Source organism: Bubalus kerabau, chromosome 5 (assembly GCF_029407905.1).
Source record: "Bubalus kerabau isolate K-KA32 ecotype Philippines breed swamp buffalo chromosome 5, PCC_UOA_SB_1v2, whole genome shotgun sequence".
In the NCBI taxonomy this organism is placed as follows: Eukaryota; Metazoa; Chordata; class Mammalia; order Artiodactyla; family Bovidae; genus Bubalus; species Bubalus kerabau.
In genome coordinates this window covers 85,338,050-85,352,846 of record NC_073628.1, presented here as the reverse complement: position 1 = coordinate 85,352,846, position 14,797 = coordinate 85,338,050, and the positions used below count along the sequence as shown (strand labels likewise).

The 14,797-nt window shown below is 38.1% G+C and overlaps 1 protein-coding gene across 2 annotated transcripts in view; it reads left to right on the top strand.

Annotated features, from left to right (window-relative positions):
• The window catches only part of CNST (consortin, connexin sorting protein), a 95,138-nt gene extending 83,764 nt beyond the window's left edge, over positions 1–11,374 (top strand). For both annotated transcript variants that reach the window (XM_055582066.1, XM_055582067.1), the window contains 2 exons: positions 9,292–9,427; positions 11,053–11,374. In XM_055582066.1, the coding sequence (XP_055438041.1) occupies positions 9,292–9,427; positions 11,053–11,258 (342 nt within the window). In that variant the 3' untranslated portion in view covers positions 11,259–11,374. The remainder of the gene's footprint in view (positions 1–9,291; positions 9,428–11,052) is intronic.
• The last annotated feature ends 3,423 nt before the right edge of the window (positions 11,375–14,797 follow it).

Sequence of the window (14,797 nt, the reverse complement as noted above, 5' to 3'; positions counted from 1 at the left end):
AGTCTGTTAAATTGTACTGTTTTTAAAACCCCAGAAGCTGCATATGACTGACAAAGCTAGTTTACTTTTCTATGTTAATGCTAAACAGACTGTTTTCTGAATACTCCTTCTCCATCCTAAAAAATATACTTTCATAAAATCTGCCTAACTGTGTCAGGAAAAGTTTTTAAACTTTGAAACTGAAAATCACTGTGCTTACTGTTTCCTTAGTGCCTTAAGAATGAAGTTTTGAGCTAAGTAAAATGTTCAGGTAATAGGGGGTTTGCTTTTAAGCGCAAACTTCTTTTTAATCCAAACACTGTTTATTTCATGCTTTCAGTGAAATTGCGTTAAGGATGTCTTCCATGTGTCAGGTGATGAAGATACAGTGAGGAATCAGATGAAGTTCATGGCATTTGAGGGGCTCTCTGCTGCCACACTTGTCCATACTTTTGTGAACAGAGGATAAAGAACATAATTTCTTAATAACTAAATAATATTCACGGATATTTTTCCTGCCCTCAGGAGCCACTGAGGCTCCTAGCCTGTGTTCCTCCACATAACTGTGCTCTCCTTGTGAGTCCTTCTCTCCCAAATTCATCATTTCTTGTCAGTGACTCCGCCCCTCACAGACCCCCTCACAGCCTGTCACACTTTCTACCACTGTGTTTATGGTAGAATATAATGGTATGTTCTCTCATTGCCATATCTCTCTCTGCCTTCATTCTCTTGCCATTTCTGCATTGCTCAGCCTTGACTTCAGTGGAGCTTGGCCCTGATAGCCATTACCAGCACAGTGGAAGTGTTTGTTGTTTTTCTTAAACATCATTATTTCATTAAGATGAGATAATGTATACAAAATCTCATAGAGAACTAAAAACAAAACAAAACAAAAAAGAACTAAAAACATGTACAGTAATTTAATTCATTAATAAAGAAATATGTATAAATGAAACTTTTCTAGGTTTGGGAAATGTTTTCAAAGCCAGAATAATTTTGCTAAGTAAAATAATAGCTTAGTATCCGAAGCATTGCTGTTCTTTCTTATGTAAAAAAAGAACCTAGAACCTGACACACTGTCATCAAACGTATCATACTAATGGTTTTTTTTTAATCTTTTAAAAAAAATTTGTTTTTAATGGAAGGATAATTGCTTTACAGTATTGTGTTGATTTCCAGCAAACATCAACATGAAATCAACAATAGGTTTACCCATGTCCCCTCCCACTTGAACATCCCTCCCACCTCCCTCCCCATTCTACCCCTCTCTACTGTTTTCAAAAAGCATCAAAAACATTTATGTTCATTTCATAGATTCTTAAGAAAAAAGTTCATCATATGTGGAGTGTCTGTACGTTAGAGCGATTCACTCACTTATCCCCTCATTCAGTGATTTTTATGTAACTTCTGAGTGCCATGACATTACAGATGCAGTGATTAAAAATTCAGAGAAGGATGCTATATGTGTGAAGCCTCAGTCTAACAGTTGTCTGACTGCAGGTGCTACCTGTTTACTGAATTTGACTATCCTAGTTTCTAGAAAAAGATGAAATTTTTTCTCAATACCCATAATACCCTGACATTTTAATGTCAGAATGCAAACTCCTCTTACCCAGCAACCTAGTAATGCTAACACATCATTGACTTGCTTTGTTCTGGAACCTGGGAGGATTGCATTATCGTCTCTTTAAACTCTTTAGCTATTCCTAACATCAGAACCTTAGGAGGAAATATGCTGTACAAGTTCAAGGAGGCATTAGGAACCAGCCTCATACTGCTATAGATAATAAAAGTCCACTCAGCCCATAGTAGGCTGCTACATATGTGGAGAAGAGGGAGTTGTTTTGTTTTCTAAATAAGTATCACATCAAGTATTGGATAAATTTTTACAAAAGTTAATCTATTCACATTGAAAATAATCATAGTATGTAATTCAGAGATCCCTTTATGAGCAGATTTTGGCAACATGATATGCCATATGAAAGTAAACCATTCATTTTTCATTTAACATATGTATGTGTAATCTGTTGGCAGAGATGTCATATGTTCAGAAAACTAAAGGCTTCAGATTCAAGCGATTTTTGTTTTTAGAAATAATATCATAATTTCTTTACTGCTTTACTACTGCTTGGGTCTTTAAAAAAACTTTTAATCTGAAAGAGGGCAACACGTGTTCCTTGTCCTGTGTCTATATCGGCAGCATTACTTAGCTTTAGGTCTACCTGTCTCACGGGAACCAAAATAGGGAAGGACATAACCTAGAACTTTCTGATGGGGAGAAAGGTAACAACCCAGAATTGGTGTTGAGTTTGTCTCCAGAGAAACTAATCTAAGTGACTTCTGTGCAGTAGTCATCTCTGTCTCTTGGGTGGGATCGGGGATTAAGTTACATTAAGTAACCACTGTGGGATTCCCTTACCAATGTAAGATGCAAGGCTAAGATCAAGCAGCAGGATTTTAGGAAATCATATAATTAGCTCTTCCGTGGATCTCAGACAAAGGAGAATCTTAGAAACAGCAATCATGGTGTTTTCTTGAATGACTATTTTAAGGGGAGCAGGGTTAACCCAGCTTCGTCACCATAGAGGAAATATAGTCTTCTAATAACGTAAGAGGGTGCATGGAAAATGCTTGACCCAGGATTTATGTAAGTGTCTAATGAGCCCCAGAGGATTATCCAGGGATTACCTATCCTTTCTCTGTGCCAGATGGTCTCATCTTTGCCTTTCTTTTTTATCCTGCCCTCTAAATTTTCTGACTACTTACTTCATCTCTTATTTGTCAGGTCTCGTGGACCCAGCTCCTTTTCTTTTCCATTTAAATCGTTCTTTAAATTTACATCTTTACTGCCTCTTTCTGAACTCTTGCAGTAGCTACTTAATAAGTGTCCCCATTGCTCATATCATCTTCTCCTCCTTCAAATGGTCTTATATTTAGTACTGTATAAAAGTCGTGTCTCGATAGGATCCCCCAGCCACTCAGGCAACACGGGTAAATGAAATGACTCGGTTATAGGTGATGGGGGAACGTTCCCATTTCTTGTCTAGAAAGCTGAATAGCTTTTTGAAATTCTCTAGGTGCAACCAAACACACCTGAGGGTCTGGATCTAACACATAGACTGTGAGTTTAAACCTCTGCTATAAAATAATGTTTGCTTGTCTGTCTTTTCCCATGACTCCATTTGGCTCCAGGATAAGGGCTCTATAGTAATGGCTTGATGTTCGAGACACTTGGTGATCTGGCCCACTTTGCCTTTCCAACACCATCTCCTGCTGTTCCTTTGTTCTCAAACTGTTAACTATTGTCAGCCTGGCCTCCCTGCTGCCTCCCAGGAATTACTCGAATATTGTCACCTCTGGTCTTCACCTTCTGTGTTAGTCTTACTCTGCTCTGGAGTGACAAACTCTTTCCCCACACATTTATTTCTTGTCCACTCTCGAGGTCTAAGCTCTGCCTTTTTAGCATGTAGAGTGCCAAGCACAGTGCCCGTCATGGGCAGTACTCAATAAATGCTAGCTGCTGGCATTGTTTCTTGATCACCAAAGTCCATAATGTTTTTTCCTTTGACTTGCAGATGAGGGAGGGGCCTGAACATCATTCCTCCCAAAGTTCTATCTACCTGTCCTGTTATTAAAGGACACACACACGTGTTTGTATATTGCCCTCTTCACTAAATTGCAAGCTCCTGAAGGGCAAGGATCCTGTTGAATGCATTTTTGTATTCTCTGCAAAGCCCAACAGCCACCTGTATACAATAAGCCTTCCCCTGCTCCTCTTTTCTTATTTTGACCTAGTTCACTTAGAAAAATAAATCACCTTTAAGGATAGATTTGGTTTTGATTATTTTAAGGGGAAAGGCTATGTTATTTGAGTAAGTATAGGCTAGGGGCTTTATATAAATTGCTCATGTGTATATTTATTTGCTCTTTGGCATATTTATTGAGCACCTACTATATTTTAGAAACTAAGGAGATACCAGTGAATACAGATCAAGTGCCTGCCCTCATGATACTTACTCTCTAGAGGGAGAGACACATAATAAGTTAAGTTCACATAAAAATAAACAGTACCGTTTTATATATTGATAATGGCTGTGAAGAAATTTTAGCAGGATGAAGGGGTATAGAGAGACCAAAGTGCTGGGGAGGGTGGAGGAATGGGCTCTGGCTAACCAGGGTGGAGGGGAGGGCAGTGAGGGGACCAGCAGGAAGGCCAGCGAAGCTGGAGCACAGCGAACAGAACGGTGGACATGCAGGTGGAGAAGACAAGCTGAGCGAGTTCCCTGAGGGCCTCGTAGACCAAGATAAGGCACTGGAATTAACTTAATCAGTGGTAACATTTTGAGATGGATTTTGAGCAGAAGATGTGATTTTATTTGTTTCCTGCCTGCTCTACGGAGACTAGAAAAGGGGAGGCAGAGGCCAGAGAAAGGAGATCAATCCAGTTATTGCAATTATTCAAGTGAGAAATAGTGAAGGACTCAGTAGCAATGGATGTGGTGAAGATATATATTTATGAAGGAGGAACTAACAAGATTTGCTAATGGAGCAGTTTTGAGGGAAAGAGAATCAGGAGTTCTGTTTTGGAATCTACCTTTGGAATCATTTAAAATGATTTACTGGGGATTAAAACGTGGGATGGTGTCTTGACATTCTTACCCGTTTCTTTTCCTATTTTATACTTACTAAATTGTCCCTTTAAACAAATAAAACCTAAATACAAAAATATGAGATAGTGCCTAATTTAGAAACTTAGGTGCATTATAAAACTCATATTTTTATTTTAAAAAACTTTTTTCCTTTTTAAATTAATCTTGGAAAAATTCAGTATCACTGTACTTCGTCATCATTTGTTTTTCACTCTCCGAATTGCAGTGTGTTCTAAGATGCAGCAGTGTGGGGAGATAACCACTGTGTTCTTTCTAGAAGATGACTTTCCTCCATTTAGCCTCAGCTCCTGTTGCTCCAGCTGTGACTTGTCATGTTAATTTGCTGTAGTAGCCATGACATTAATCTACTTCCAGATGAATTGAATGACACAAATGATCTTTCATCTAACCATCTCCTCCTGTGTCTCTAGATAGATTTAGCCATTAATTTAAGTATCTCTTAATTCAGGTGACTTATAAGATAAGGATTTGTTGTATAAAGTGCTTTGGAAAGACAAAAGAAACTTATTAGGTTCATTTGAAAGTTCTGTTCATCTCACTTTAATTGTAGTATATAACAAATGACACTAAGCAAAATTTTAATAATCATGGAAAATAAGATCTCTTCACATTAAGGACATGGCAGGAGGTTTAATCTTGTCTTTGTATTCAACTCTGCCAATAACTGGTGCTACAAATGTAAGCAAGTTATTTAATCTGTCTCAGCTTGACTTCTTCATCTGTAAAATAGGACTTAAGTATGACATATTATGTAAATGTATTTACAGAAAGGGTGGAGATTCACTAAACTATAGTTCTTATTATGGAACCTAGATCTAAAGGACCAAACAGAGAACCATGACTTTTTCCTTCAGTGAAGAATAGTAGCAGAAAACTTGACATGTGTTTCTACAGTGAGAATGCTGGCGTTCAAGCTATTTGTAATATGATTTATGAATATTATCAAGTTAGTTGCAAACCAAGCAAAATTTACCAGCCTTAAGGTTCTGGGTTGAGCAAAGCCTAGGTCAATAAAATAATATTATTTCATATCTATTTTCTCCTTTAAGGAGGCAGATTTAATAGCAAGGCCTGTCTGTTTTTTTCCTTGTCATATTATGATTTCTTGTGCCAGCAGAGTTGCAGAATAATCTTGTTTTTATAACCAGTTCATTCTTAAAATGCTGTTTGTGATGATCATTGATATTTGAGGGGAAGTGCAGGAGAGCTATTTATTTACAAATATACAGAGCTATCATGCATGCTAACTCGCTTCAGTTGTGTCCAACTCTGTGCAGCCCTATGGACTGTAGCCCACCGGGCTCCTCTGTCCATGGGATTCTCCAGGCAAGAATACTGGAGTGGGTTGCCATGCCCTCCTCCTTTGTAGGGGATCTTCCCTACAAAGGGATGGAACTCGTGTCTCTTATATCTCCTGCATTGGCAGGCCGGTTCTTTACCACTGATGCCACTTGGGAAGCCCATGCAGAGCTAGGTCAGGTGGATATTTCATTATTTTTTTTTAATTCTGCACTAATTCATAGTGTAGACCAGTAACAATTATACTAATTGCAGCTTAGACATTCTTCTTGTTATCAGTGTAAAGGCTTGGTATACTTTGTTTTAGTAGGAAAGGAATTTGGTAATTGAAGTGGGAAACTAAATTTAGTTTAGTTTTATTTTTTTCTTTTTTTTGCTGTACCATGTAGCTTGTGGGATCATAGTTCCCCCAACCAGGGGTTGAACCCGGTCCCTCAGCAGTGAGAGCACAGAGTCCTAACCACTGGATCACCAGAGAATTACCTAAATTTAGTTTTTAAAGCTTTGTTTTTTGAGGTTTAAAATTTCTTAACCTTTTAATCTTGATATTATGATAAAAAAATTAAAAGGCATAGAAGCATAGAAATTTTTTTAAGTAGTTTGAAGAAGACACATTTCTGTGTCCCCTAAACTTAGAAACACTTGGCAAACTTTTGAATGAGACCCAAGACTAACACCATGATCTTGTTTTAACTAACTTGCCCTTCTACCATAAAATTAAACTCTACCGAAGCCATTTCTTTAATTTTTTGTTCAATTGCCTTAGCATGGTAAGTAGGAATTTCCACGCTAGGGGTAGGTTCTAAGACCTTTCAAAACTCCTCGCAGAACAGAAAAGACCTGTCTTCTAAGAGTTTCCCTTTTGGCTTGCATCTCCTATGCCTAAACTTGGTCCCACCGTCCCTATAGTCTGTAGGACCAAAGGGCAGTTAGAAAAGGATCCCTGGAGAAGATCCCTGAGCAAGACTGAAGGGAAATAACGGAAAACAGCACATTCCTTCACTTCAGACACTGTCTTGCTGAAACATGTTCTTGGTGGGAGAGAAAAAGGAAAAGAAAGTAAAGCCTGTGGTTAGATTTTGCTAGGAATTAAGGGTTGAGTGGGGAGGGTGTCAAGACAGCATGTTGGCTCATCCCACATAACTGTAATTTCTCATACTCTTTCTTCTTCCCTCTTTAAAAAATTTGCCAAAGTTCACTGCCACCCATGGTAAATAAGATGGGGCCACTTGGAAAGGCTTGTATCCCGTAACTACTTGACTTCTGGAGCCAAACACCCCAAATTAGGCCAGGCAGGAGCTAAAGTGGGGGCCTAACAGCTCCTGCACCTAGTATAGCTTCTAGGTCTTAGAAGCACCATCTGTGTCTTTCCAGATGATTCTGAGAGTTTCTCTTGGCCTTTCACCATCCATTTACTCATAGTTGCAGTTCTTTAGATTTTCTGTTGAGTCTGTTTCTTGAATTTACAGATTCAAAACTCAGATCACAATGATATACAGTTAATAGTAATGCAATTCTGGGGGTCTTCTTCAGAGCTATTCTTAACAGAATTGTTTATTCTAAGTAGTTAAAGCAATTTGAAAGCACCTGTGATAGGTGCCATCACTTTTGGTAAATACTATTTTATCGAGAAAATTGATAGTAAATGAGTCAATGAAAAGTTAATTTCCATTTTCCATGTCTTGCCCTTTAGAAACGTATTAGGACTTCTTTTTCTCCCTTAAGTACCCAGTTTCAGCATGATGCTTGTAAAGTTTTTCTTTGTTTTATGAAGATTCTCTTTAATGTTTTACTTTCTGATGAAAGATTGAAAACTTCCTTTACATAATTTGTACTTACCATTTTAATGTCACTAAAGTACTTTAGCTTTCTCAAAAGAAATACATCATCTGAAATACATATTTTCTATAAAAAGAATAAATTACTGATATTGATTTTTTTTTTGAGATAATGGTTTCTATAGACCCATGTTCAGGGAAGCCCAGTAGAAGACAATATTGAGTTATTTGACCCTAAAAGCCTTGAGTTATAAAAAGAACTAATAGAATCTATAATATTTATGTATAATTTATTATCAGAGAGGGTTGGCTGGAACTCCAAATAATGTATTATCAGAGATGGTTGGCTGGAACTCCAAGTCATATTAAGTATTTTATACCATTGATCAGATAAATGACATTACAGGAAGTGGCCAGCTTACAGTGATGTGATACCTGCAGATCACTGACATGTACAGTGTTAGGCACACAGTGCCCAACTGTGTCATCACCTGCAGCTTGTCCAAGCAGGCAGCCTCAAGTCAACCTGTGTGAATCAACATACTGCTTAGGGGGCCTTTGGTAAGGCCTCTAGTCTCCCAGCCTGGCTCTACGAACCAATTCTCTTCTGTTTCTCCCTACACTTCGGAGTCTTTTCATTCCAAAATGGCAAGGGTTTCTGTTTTGTCTTTGATCCTAAATAAAGGGTGGGGTGGAGGGAGAGGAGAGGTATCCCAAGTGAAAACCAGAAAGACAGCGTAGAAAGGGGCAGAGGTGGGGGACTTAAGAGATAATACCAAACTCTATGAAGGGCCAAGTATTGAATATTTTAGATGTTATGGCCTGTATTTAGTTTTCCCTTTGTAGCAGACACATACAATATGTGGATGAGTGAGCTTGGCTGTATTCCAGTTAAATTGTGTTTACAGAGCTAGGCCGTGGACCTTTGGCCTACTGGCCATAATTTGTCACACTATGCATACTACAGGGTAATACGTGCCTAGTAAACTGGGTCTGAGAGATATTCTAGAAGAGAAGTTCTTAGTGTTTAGAGCACTGTAACATTACTTAGTAAACGTGTAGTTTCTCAGAGAAATTGATGACAACACTGATTTTGATGTTAAAAAGTTGGTATCAAGTATATTTTTAGCCTCACATATTCATTTCTTAAAAGTTGCTGATGAATGAAAAAAAAGCCTCTGTTGTAAAGCAAAACCCAGCACTCATGATTAAGCAAAGAGAGTCGGAAAGGAATCATTTTATAGATGACATAACAGGTAAGGGGAGCTTTAAAGGAGGCCTGATTTCCAGTCGATGCTGTGTCACGCTGCCTGGCCCTGGATTCAATTCAAGGCTTTAGAAATCAGTGTTTTAGAAGTGTGTATTTGGCAGTATCTGAATACAAGTGAAAGTATTATTTTGTAAAATTTTGATAATTGTTATATTTTTTTTTTTTTCCTATGGTTAAAACTCTAATAGGCATTCCAACACTTGTTGAATTGAATTAGCCTTCTCACCATTACATGTAAAATATCCCTGAGGTGTCTTACCATGATATAACAGACGGTGCTTGTCGTTTCTGACAGGTTGTTCCTGCTGAAGGACTGGTCTCTATATTGAAGAAGAGGAATGATACTGTAGGAGATCGTCCTGCCCAGATGCAGCAGAAACCATCCAAGCGAAGAGTGAGGTTCCAAGAAATAGACGACAGCCTAGATCAAGGTAGCGTGCTCAGCACTGTGTCTGGCACAGATTTGATCCGTGTTTGCCAAAAGAATGAATTAATGTACAATAAGATGTTTGTTAATAGGATTTGTAAAGAATATGTAGACTTAGTTGCATTATATAAAGGAACACAGAGAAGTGAACTATCATAAGTTCTTAAGTAAGTCCTAAGTGTTCTGTTTGCTCAAATAAGTGACCAGTTGCAAAATTCACCTCCTTGCCTGCCTGGCCCACAGATAGTTGTCAGTGTTCAGAGCTCATTTCAGTTTCTTGTTTAGTGTTTTGTTTTCTGACTTTTTGTTTTTAGTGAGCCTGCTGTTTTTGTCTTCTTTTCAGTGGCAGTCAGTACTCCTTGATTGTTGTGGAAAATATTTATAAATTACAAATATATTCTCTTTGGTGATTTCTTCTCAACTCTATGGGAAAAAGTGTCTCTCAAGAGCAGTAGTTTAACACTGTTGCTGTTGTTTGATTTTTTTCTTTCCTCCTGGGCTAGTATTTAAGGTTGTTGTTAAGTTTACCTAAGGCCTGGGTAAATCAGAGTGAGTAGAAACATGGCCTAGAATCTCTCAGTGTGCTTTTCATGTTTATAAAACAACTGCATTATTAAATAATGATGTCAGCGTGTAGACACAGTTTCTAAGTATGACATAAAGTGATAGCTGTAGATGTTTCTAAATTTTTACAACTATAAAGCTGGCAGGAGCCGTGGAAATAATCTATTCTCACTCCTCATTTTTACCTCTGAACCTTGCTTGTACCTATCAGAGTCTTCTCTAGATAAAGTGCTCAGTTCTTTGTTTGTACCAATTGGTACTGAATTTAGTAGGAGGAACCCTGGATTTGGAACTGACAGTCCCTAGTTCCCTTAGGCACCATCTCATCTTAGACTAAGTCATATAACTTGTGCTCAGTAGCCACCTGCGCTTCTTGGCTGCCATGCCGGACAGCACAGCTCTAAACCGTGTCAGTGCATGTAGATAAATAAAACAAAATAGGTGTTTTAAAATAAATTATATCTAAATGTTTGTACATAAATATATGATAAAGAAATAGCTGAAAAAATACATAAAATAGATTGCTAACAAAGATAAGAGGGTGAGTGGGAATCATGGCAAAAACAGAAAAGATGATAAAAGTATTGAACTGACCAAAACCCCCCAAAAAACTTAAGAAACACAGCACAAATGATACAGTCCTTTTTATTTGTATGTATAAGAAGTATACTAAGTATAAACTATTAAATCTCTTAAGGTCTATTAACTATGAAGAGCTACTAAACTAAATATGTCAAAGGAGAATACAATTACATAATCCTGTTTCTATAAAAATCCTTAACCACATGTGTTTGAGATGTACTGCCAGATTTTTTCTTCTTTTTTTATGGAAGTGGTTACATCCGTTGGATAAATGAACTAGTTTTCATTTTAGCATTCACAAGTTCCACAAGTGTGTATCTTTATGGTAACAGGTCCTCGTAGTCATTGGTACACTAGCTTTCTATCAGGGACCATCCTTAGAGGACTAACATTACAAACATCTGGTTATCTTAATCGGTGAGACAAGATACTAGAATTTGACTCTTGAGTCAGCTTAACCTTACTCTGTTTTCCTATTTGCAGATGAAGTTGGAGGTGGTTCCTGTATTTTACTGGTCTTGCTGTGCATAGTGACGGTTTTGCTTAGTGTGGGAGGAACTGCGTTATACTGCACTTTTGGTGACATGGAGTCACCCGTTTGTACAGACTTTGCAGACAACGTGGACTTCTATTACACTAAGTTACTACAGGGAATAGCAGAACTTAAACACTGGATCTACCTCTCCTAGCAAGCATTCAAGAGGGACAGGCATGCTGGCAGTGAGAATCAAAGAGTGAACCTTTCTAAGCAGCTTTTATTTCAGGAGTTCCGTAACATGCGCCCGCCCTCCCCACCGCCCCCCACCCACCCCACTCCCCACAGAGGAACAACAAACATCAGCAACAGCAACTGTAAATGGCAATCCAGAGGAACTCTCAGAATAATCACATAATGACGCGCTATTGATCTGAGCACTGTGGATGGAAGGCATGGTCTTTGGACAGCATGTCCACCTCCTCCTCACTGCCTCCCAGTGTAGTGAGCTGCACTGAGCAGAATTAGACGGGGCAGTATTGGAGCCAAACCATTTTTGGCTACCTTCAAGCTAATGGTTGACTTCCCTGGTGGCTCAGATGGTAAAGCGTCTGCCTACAATGCAGGAGACCCGGGTTCAATCCCTGGGTCGGGAAGATCTCCTGGAGAAGGAAATAGCAACCCACTCCAGTACCCTTGCCTGGAAAATCCGATGGACGGAGAAGCCTGGTGGGCTACGGTTGCAAAGAGTCGGACACGACTGAGCGACTTCACTTCACTAAGCTAATGGTTAAAGGACACTCTTGATTTACAATTGTTGGTCCAAAGACGTTGCTTCCAGCCATCCCGCAATAAGTTTGTGTGTAATGAAAAGGAGTTTCCTTATGGTTTCAGTGTCTTTTTTAGTTCACGTTGGGAGCTATATAATTTAGGCTTTGTGCACTCTTTCCAGATTCTGTTTTCCACTTGCGAAATGGTTTTGTGTGTGTGTGTGTGTGTGTGTGTGTGTGTTTCAGACAGTTACCATAAGCAAAAACCCAACATAGAATAACAAAGATTATCCTTTCAACATGACTATAAATGTGCAGGCACAAAACTTTCAAGAAGGCGTAACTGTGGAACAGATGAATTATAGAAGTCTTGGCCCTGAATTGAGAAACTGTGACAGACACAGTGACAGTTACCTTGATTAACTAGCCAGAAGTTCATCACAGGCCTAGAGATAAAGCTGAATAGCTCCCCCTGAGTCTCAGGCAACCAGTTTCATCATGGATTCAATGCTTCCTGTAATGAATGCCGGATTCAGCTCAATTCAGTAAGACCTACTGAGCACCTATTATGTTCTGAGAATCTAAGACCCCTTCTACAAAGGTAAATAAGATATTAGTTCCTGCTCTAGATGTTTTGATTCTGGTCTTAGGTAAAATAAACTAATACTTTAATGAATGAAATTAAATCATCATATATAATTCAGTATTAACAGATCAGACACTCAGATGCTTGAATATGCATTCGTATCATGGGCTTAATTCAGACCTAATATAGGGTCATTAGATGAAAATCCAATCATATCTTAAATAGACACATGTCTGATTTTTATTTAAATCTGTCAGTTTTCCTTTTCTAAAGTACAGTGATCTAACAATTAGGAAGCCTTTCTTTAACCTTTTTATCTCATTGATAGCATTCTAAAAGAAACAAAACACATGAATTATAGTTTTTTAGCAATGATCATTATTTCATGTTTTTCAGTTAGAATCATTTGAAAGAAAAAGAGAATTTTCTTACTAGTTGTTACTGGCTGGTACAGTACATCCCTTCGTGTTTCAGCTTATTTATTTAGACTTATGATTTTTAAAAGGGCTTTTTATAGAAGTTGAAATTGTGTCATTTAGCACGCATTTGGTTATACCTGATATTTAATTACTGTATACTTAGTGTTTTTATTTTCTATAATTTCAACTCAGTGTGTTTTTAGGCTTATTTTTAAATTGATGTTTTATTTTTACTTACAATACTGTTTGACTTGTCTCTATCATGCCACCATAAACTATAATATTTTCAAGGATTATAGATCAAAGATATTTATTTAGAAGTGTACAAGATACTGAAATCTAGATTCCTTATACTTAAGGCTGATTTTATTAGAAGATTATTTTAATGTTCTATTATAAATTTTAAGAATTTGTATTCAACTTGTATGTAAATATATAAAATGTTGATGGTACTATCTTATGTGGTTCTGTAAGAGACATTCACAGAGTCTACTGTGTGGGTATCCCCAACATAGACGAACCTCTTCTGTTTTACCCTCATGATTTCTAGTTACAGAAATTTGGCAATGCTGATTTCTGCCGGTTTTATGTCAAGATAAGTCAAAATTTCCTTCCTGTTCCTTTTTTCAATCACTATTGAAGTTCTAAATAATCTGTAGTATTACATTGGCCACCAGGGCCATTGCTTCTGAAACTGAAGATTTCCCAGGTGCCTTCACACTGAGGGGAAAGATCTGAGATGACGCTTTGGTCCCTGGAGGCAGCTGCATCTCAGGAAAGCCACGCTTGTCCTCACTGCGTCCCATGGAGAGGGAGCTGAGCTCAAGAGCATACTGATGTCTTGATTTAAAATAGGCATGAGATCTCACCTAGAAAAACTAGGGCAGCTTTTTAAAATGTAATGGTAATTTATTGCATGAATTGGAGTAATTCCATCTGGTGATGAGAGAATTGTTATCTCTCACATAAAGAATTCATCCAGTTTTACTATCATGTAATTTTTTCCTGTCATTGGAAAGTACTGACAACGATTTGTAACTAATCTTCCTTAAAAACTGTATTTGGGGGTAACAGATCAAGCTTGTAATTTAAAATCTACACCAACAAAATGTCTCAGAGAGTTTATTTGAACCTCTTGGGTACTGAGAAAAACCGTTTTATTTAAAGTGAAAGTAAAGTAATTTCAGAAGTTGGTCTGGCCCCGTAAGTAGGTTACTTTGGATAGTCTAATAGGTCCCTACATAATGCTCCTGTGCTTCTAAAACATCTCCCCATCTGCCTGAAACAGCCACTGAAATTCACTGTAAAAATTCATTCCTTCAGATTTAAAAATCAAATCTCCCTGGGAGGTTTACTATATTGAGCTGTGAATTTGTGTATTATGCTAAGAGGATTTAAAATTTGGAGGTAGGCTTTGTTTTGAAAGGACAGATGTGAATTGGGTCTTGCCGAAATGGTAAGGTGGAGAAAGGGATAGGAATTGAGAAATGAAGAGGGAAGACTGGGAAAAGAACAAAGAAATCTTTTACCTAGTACCTGTATCGCTGAAGCTGACTTTGTGGCATTTAACCCCAATCCAGAGAGAGACTAAGTGTTTGTGTTCCCACTAAGGTGACCTTATAACTCTTCATTTCTGTGGGCTCAGTTGATATTAACTTACCCTTGTGGCGCAGTGGTCAAGAATCCGCCTGCCAATGCGGGAGATGTGGGTTCAATCTCTGTCAGAAAGATCCTCTGGAGGAGGAAATGACAACCCACTCCAGTATTCTTGCCTGGAAAATTCCATGGACAGAGGAGCCTGGTGGGCTACAGCCCATGGGGTCACAAAGAGTCGGACACAACTGACCAACTAACATTTTCAGTACACTTGCATACTTACTATGAAGTGTACATAGATTTTGCACGTTTATTCATTTGGTGCTTGGATCAGTAAGCATACATCCCTTAAATCAGGCCTTGTACTTCCAGAATCCATTAT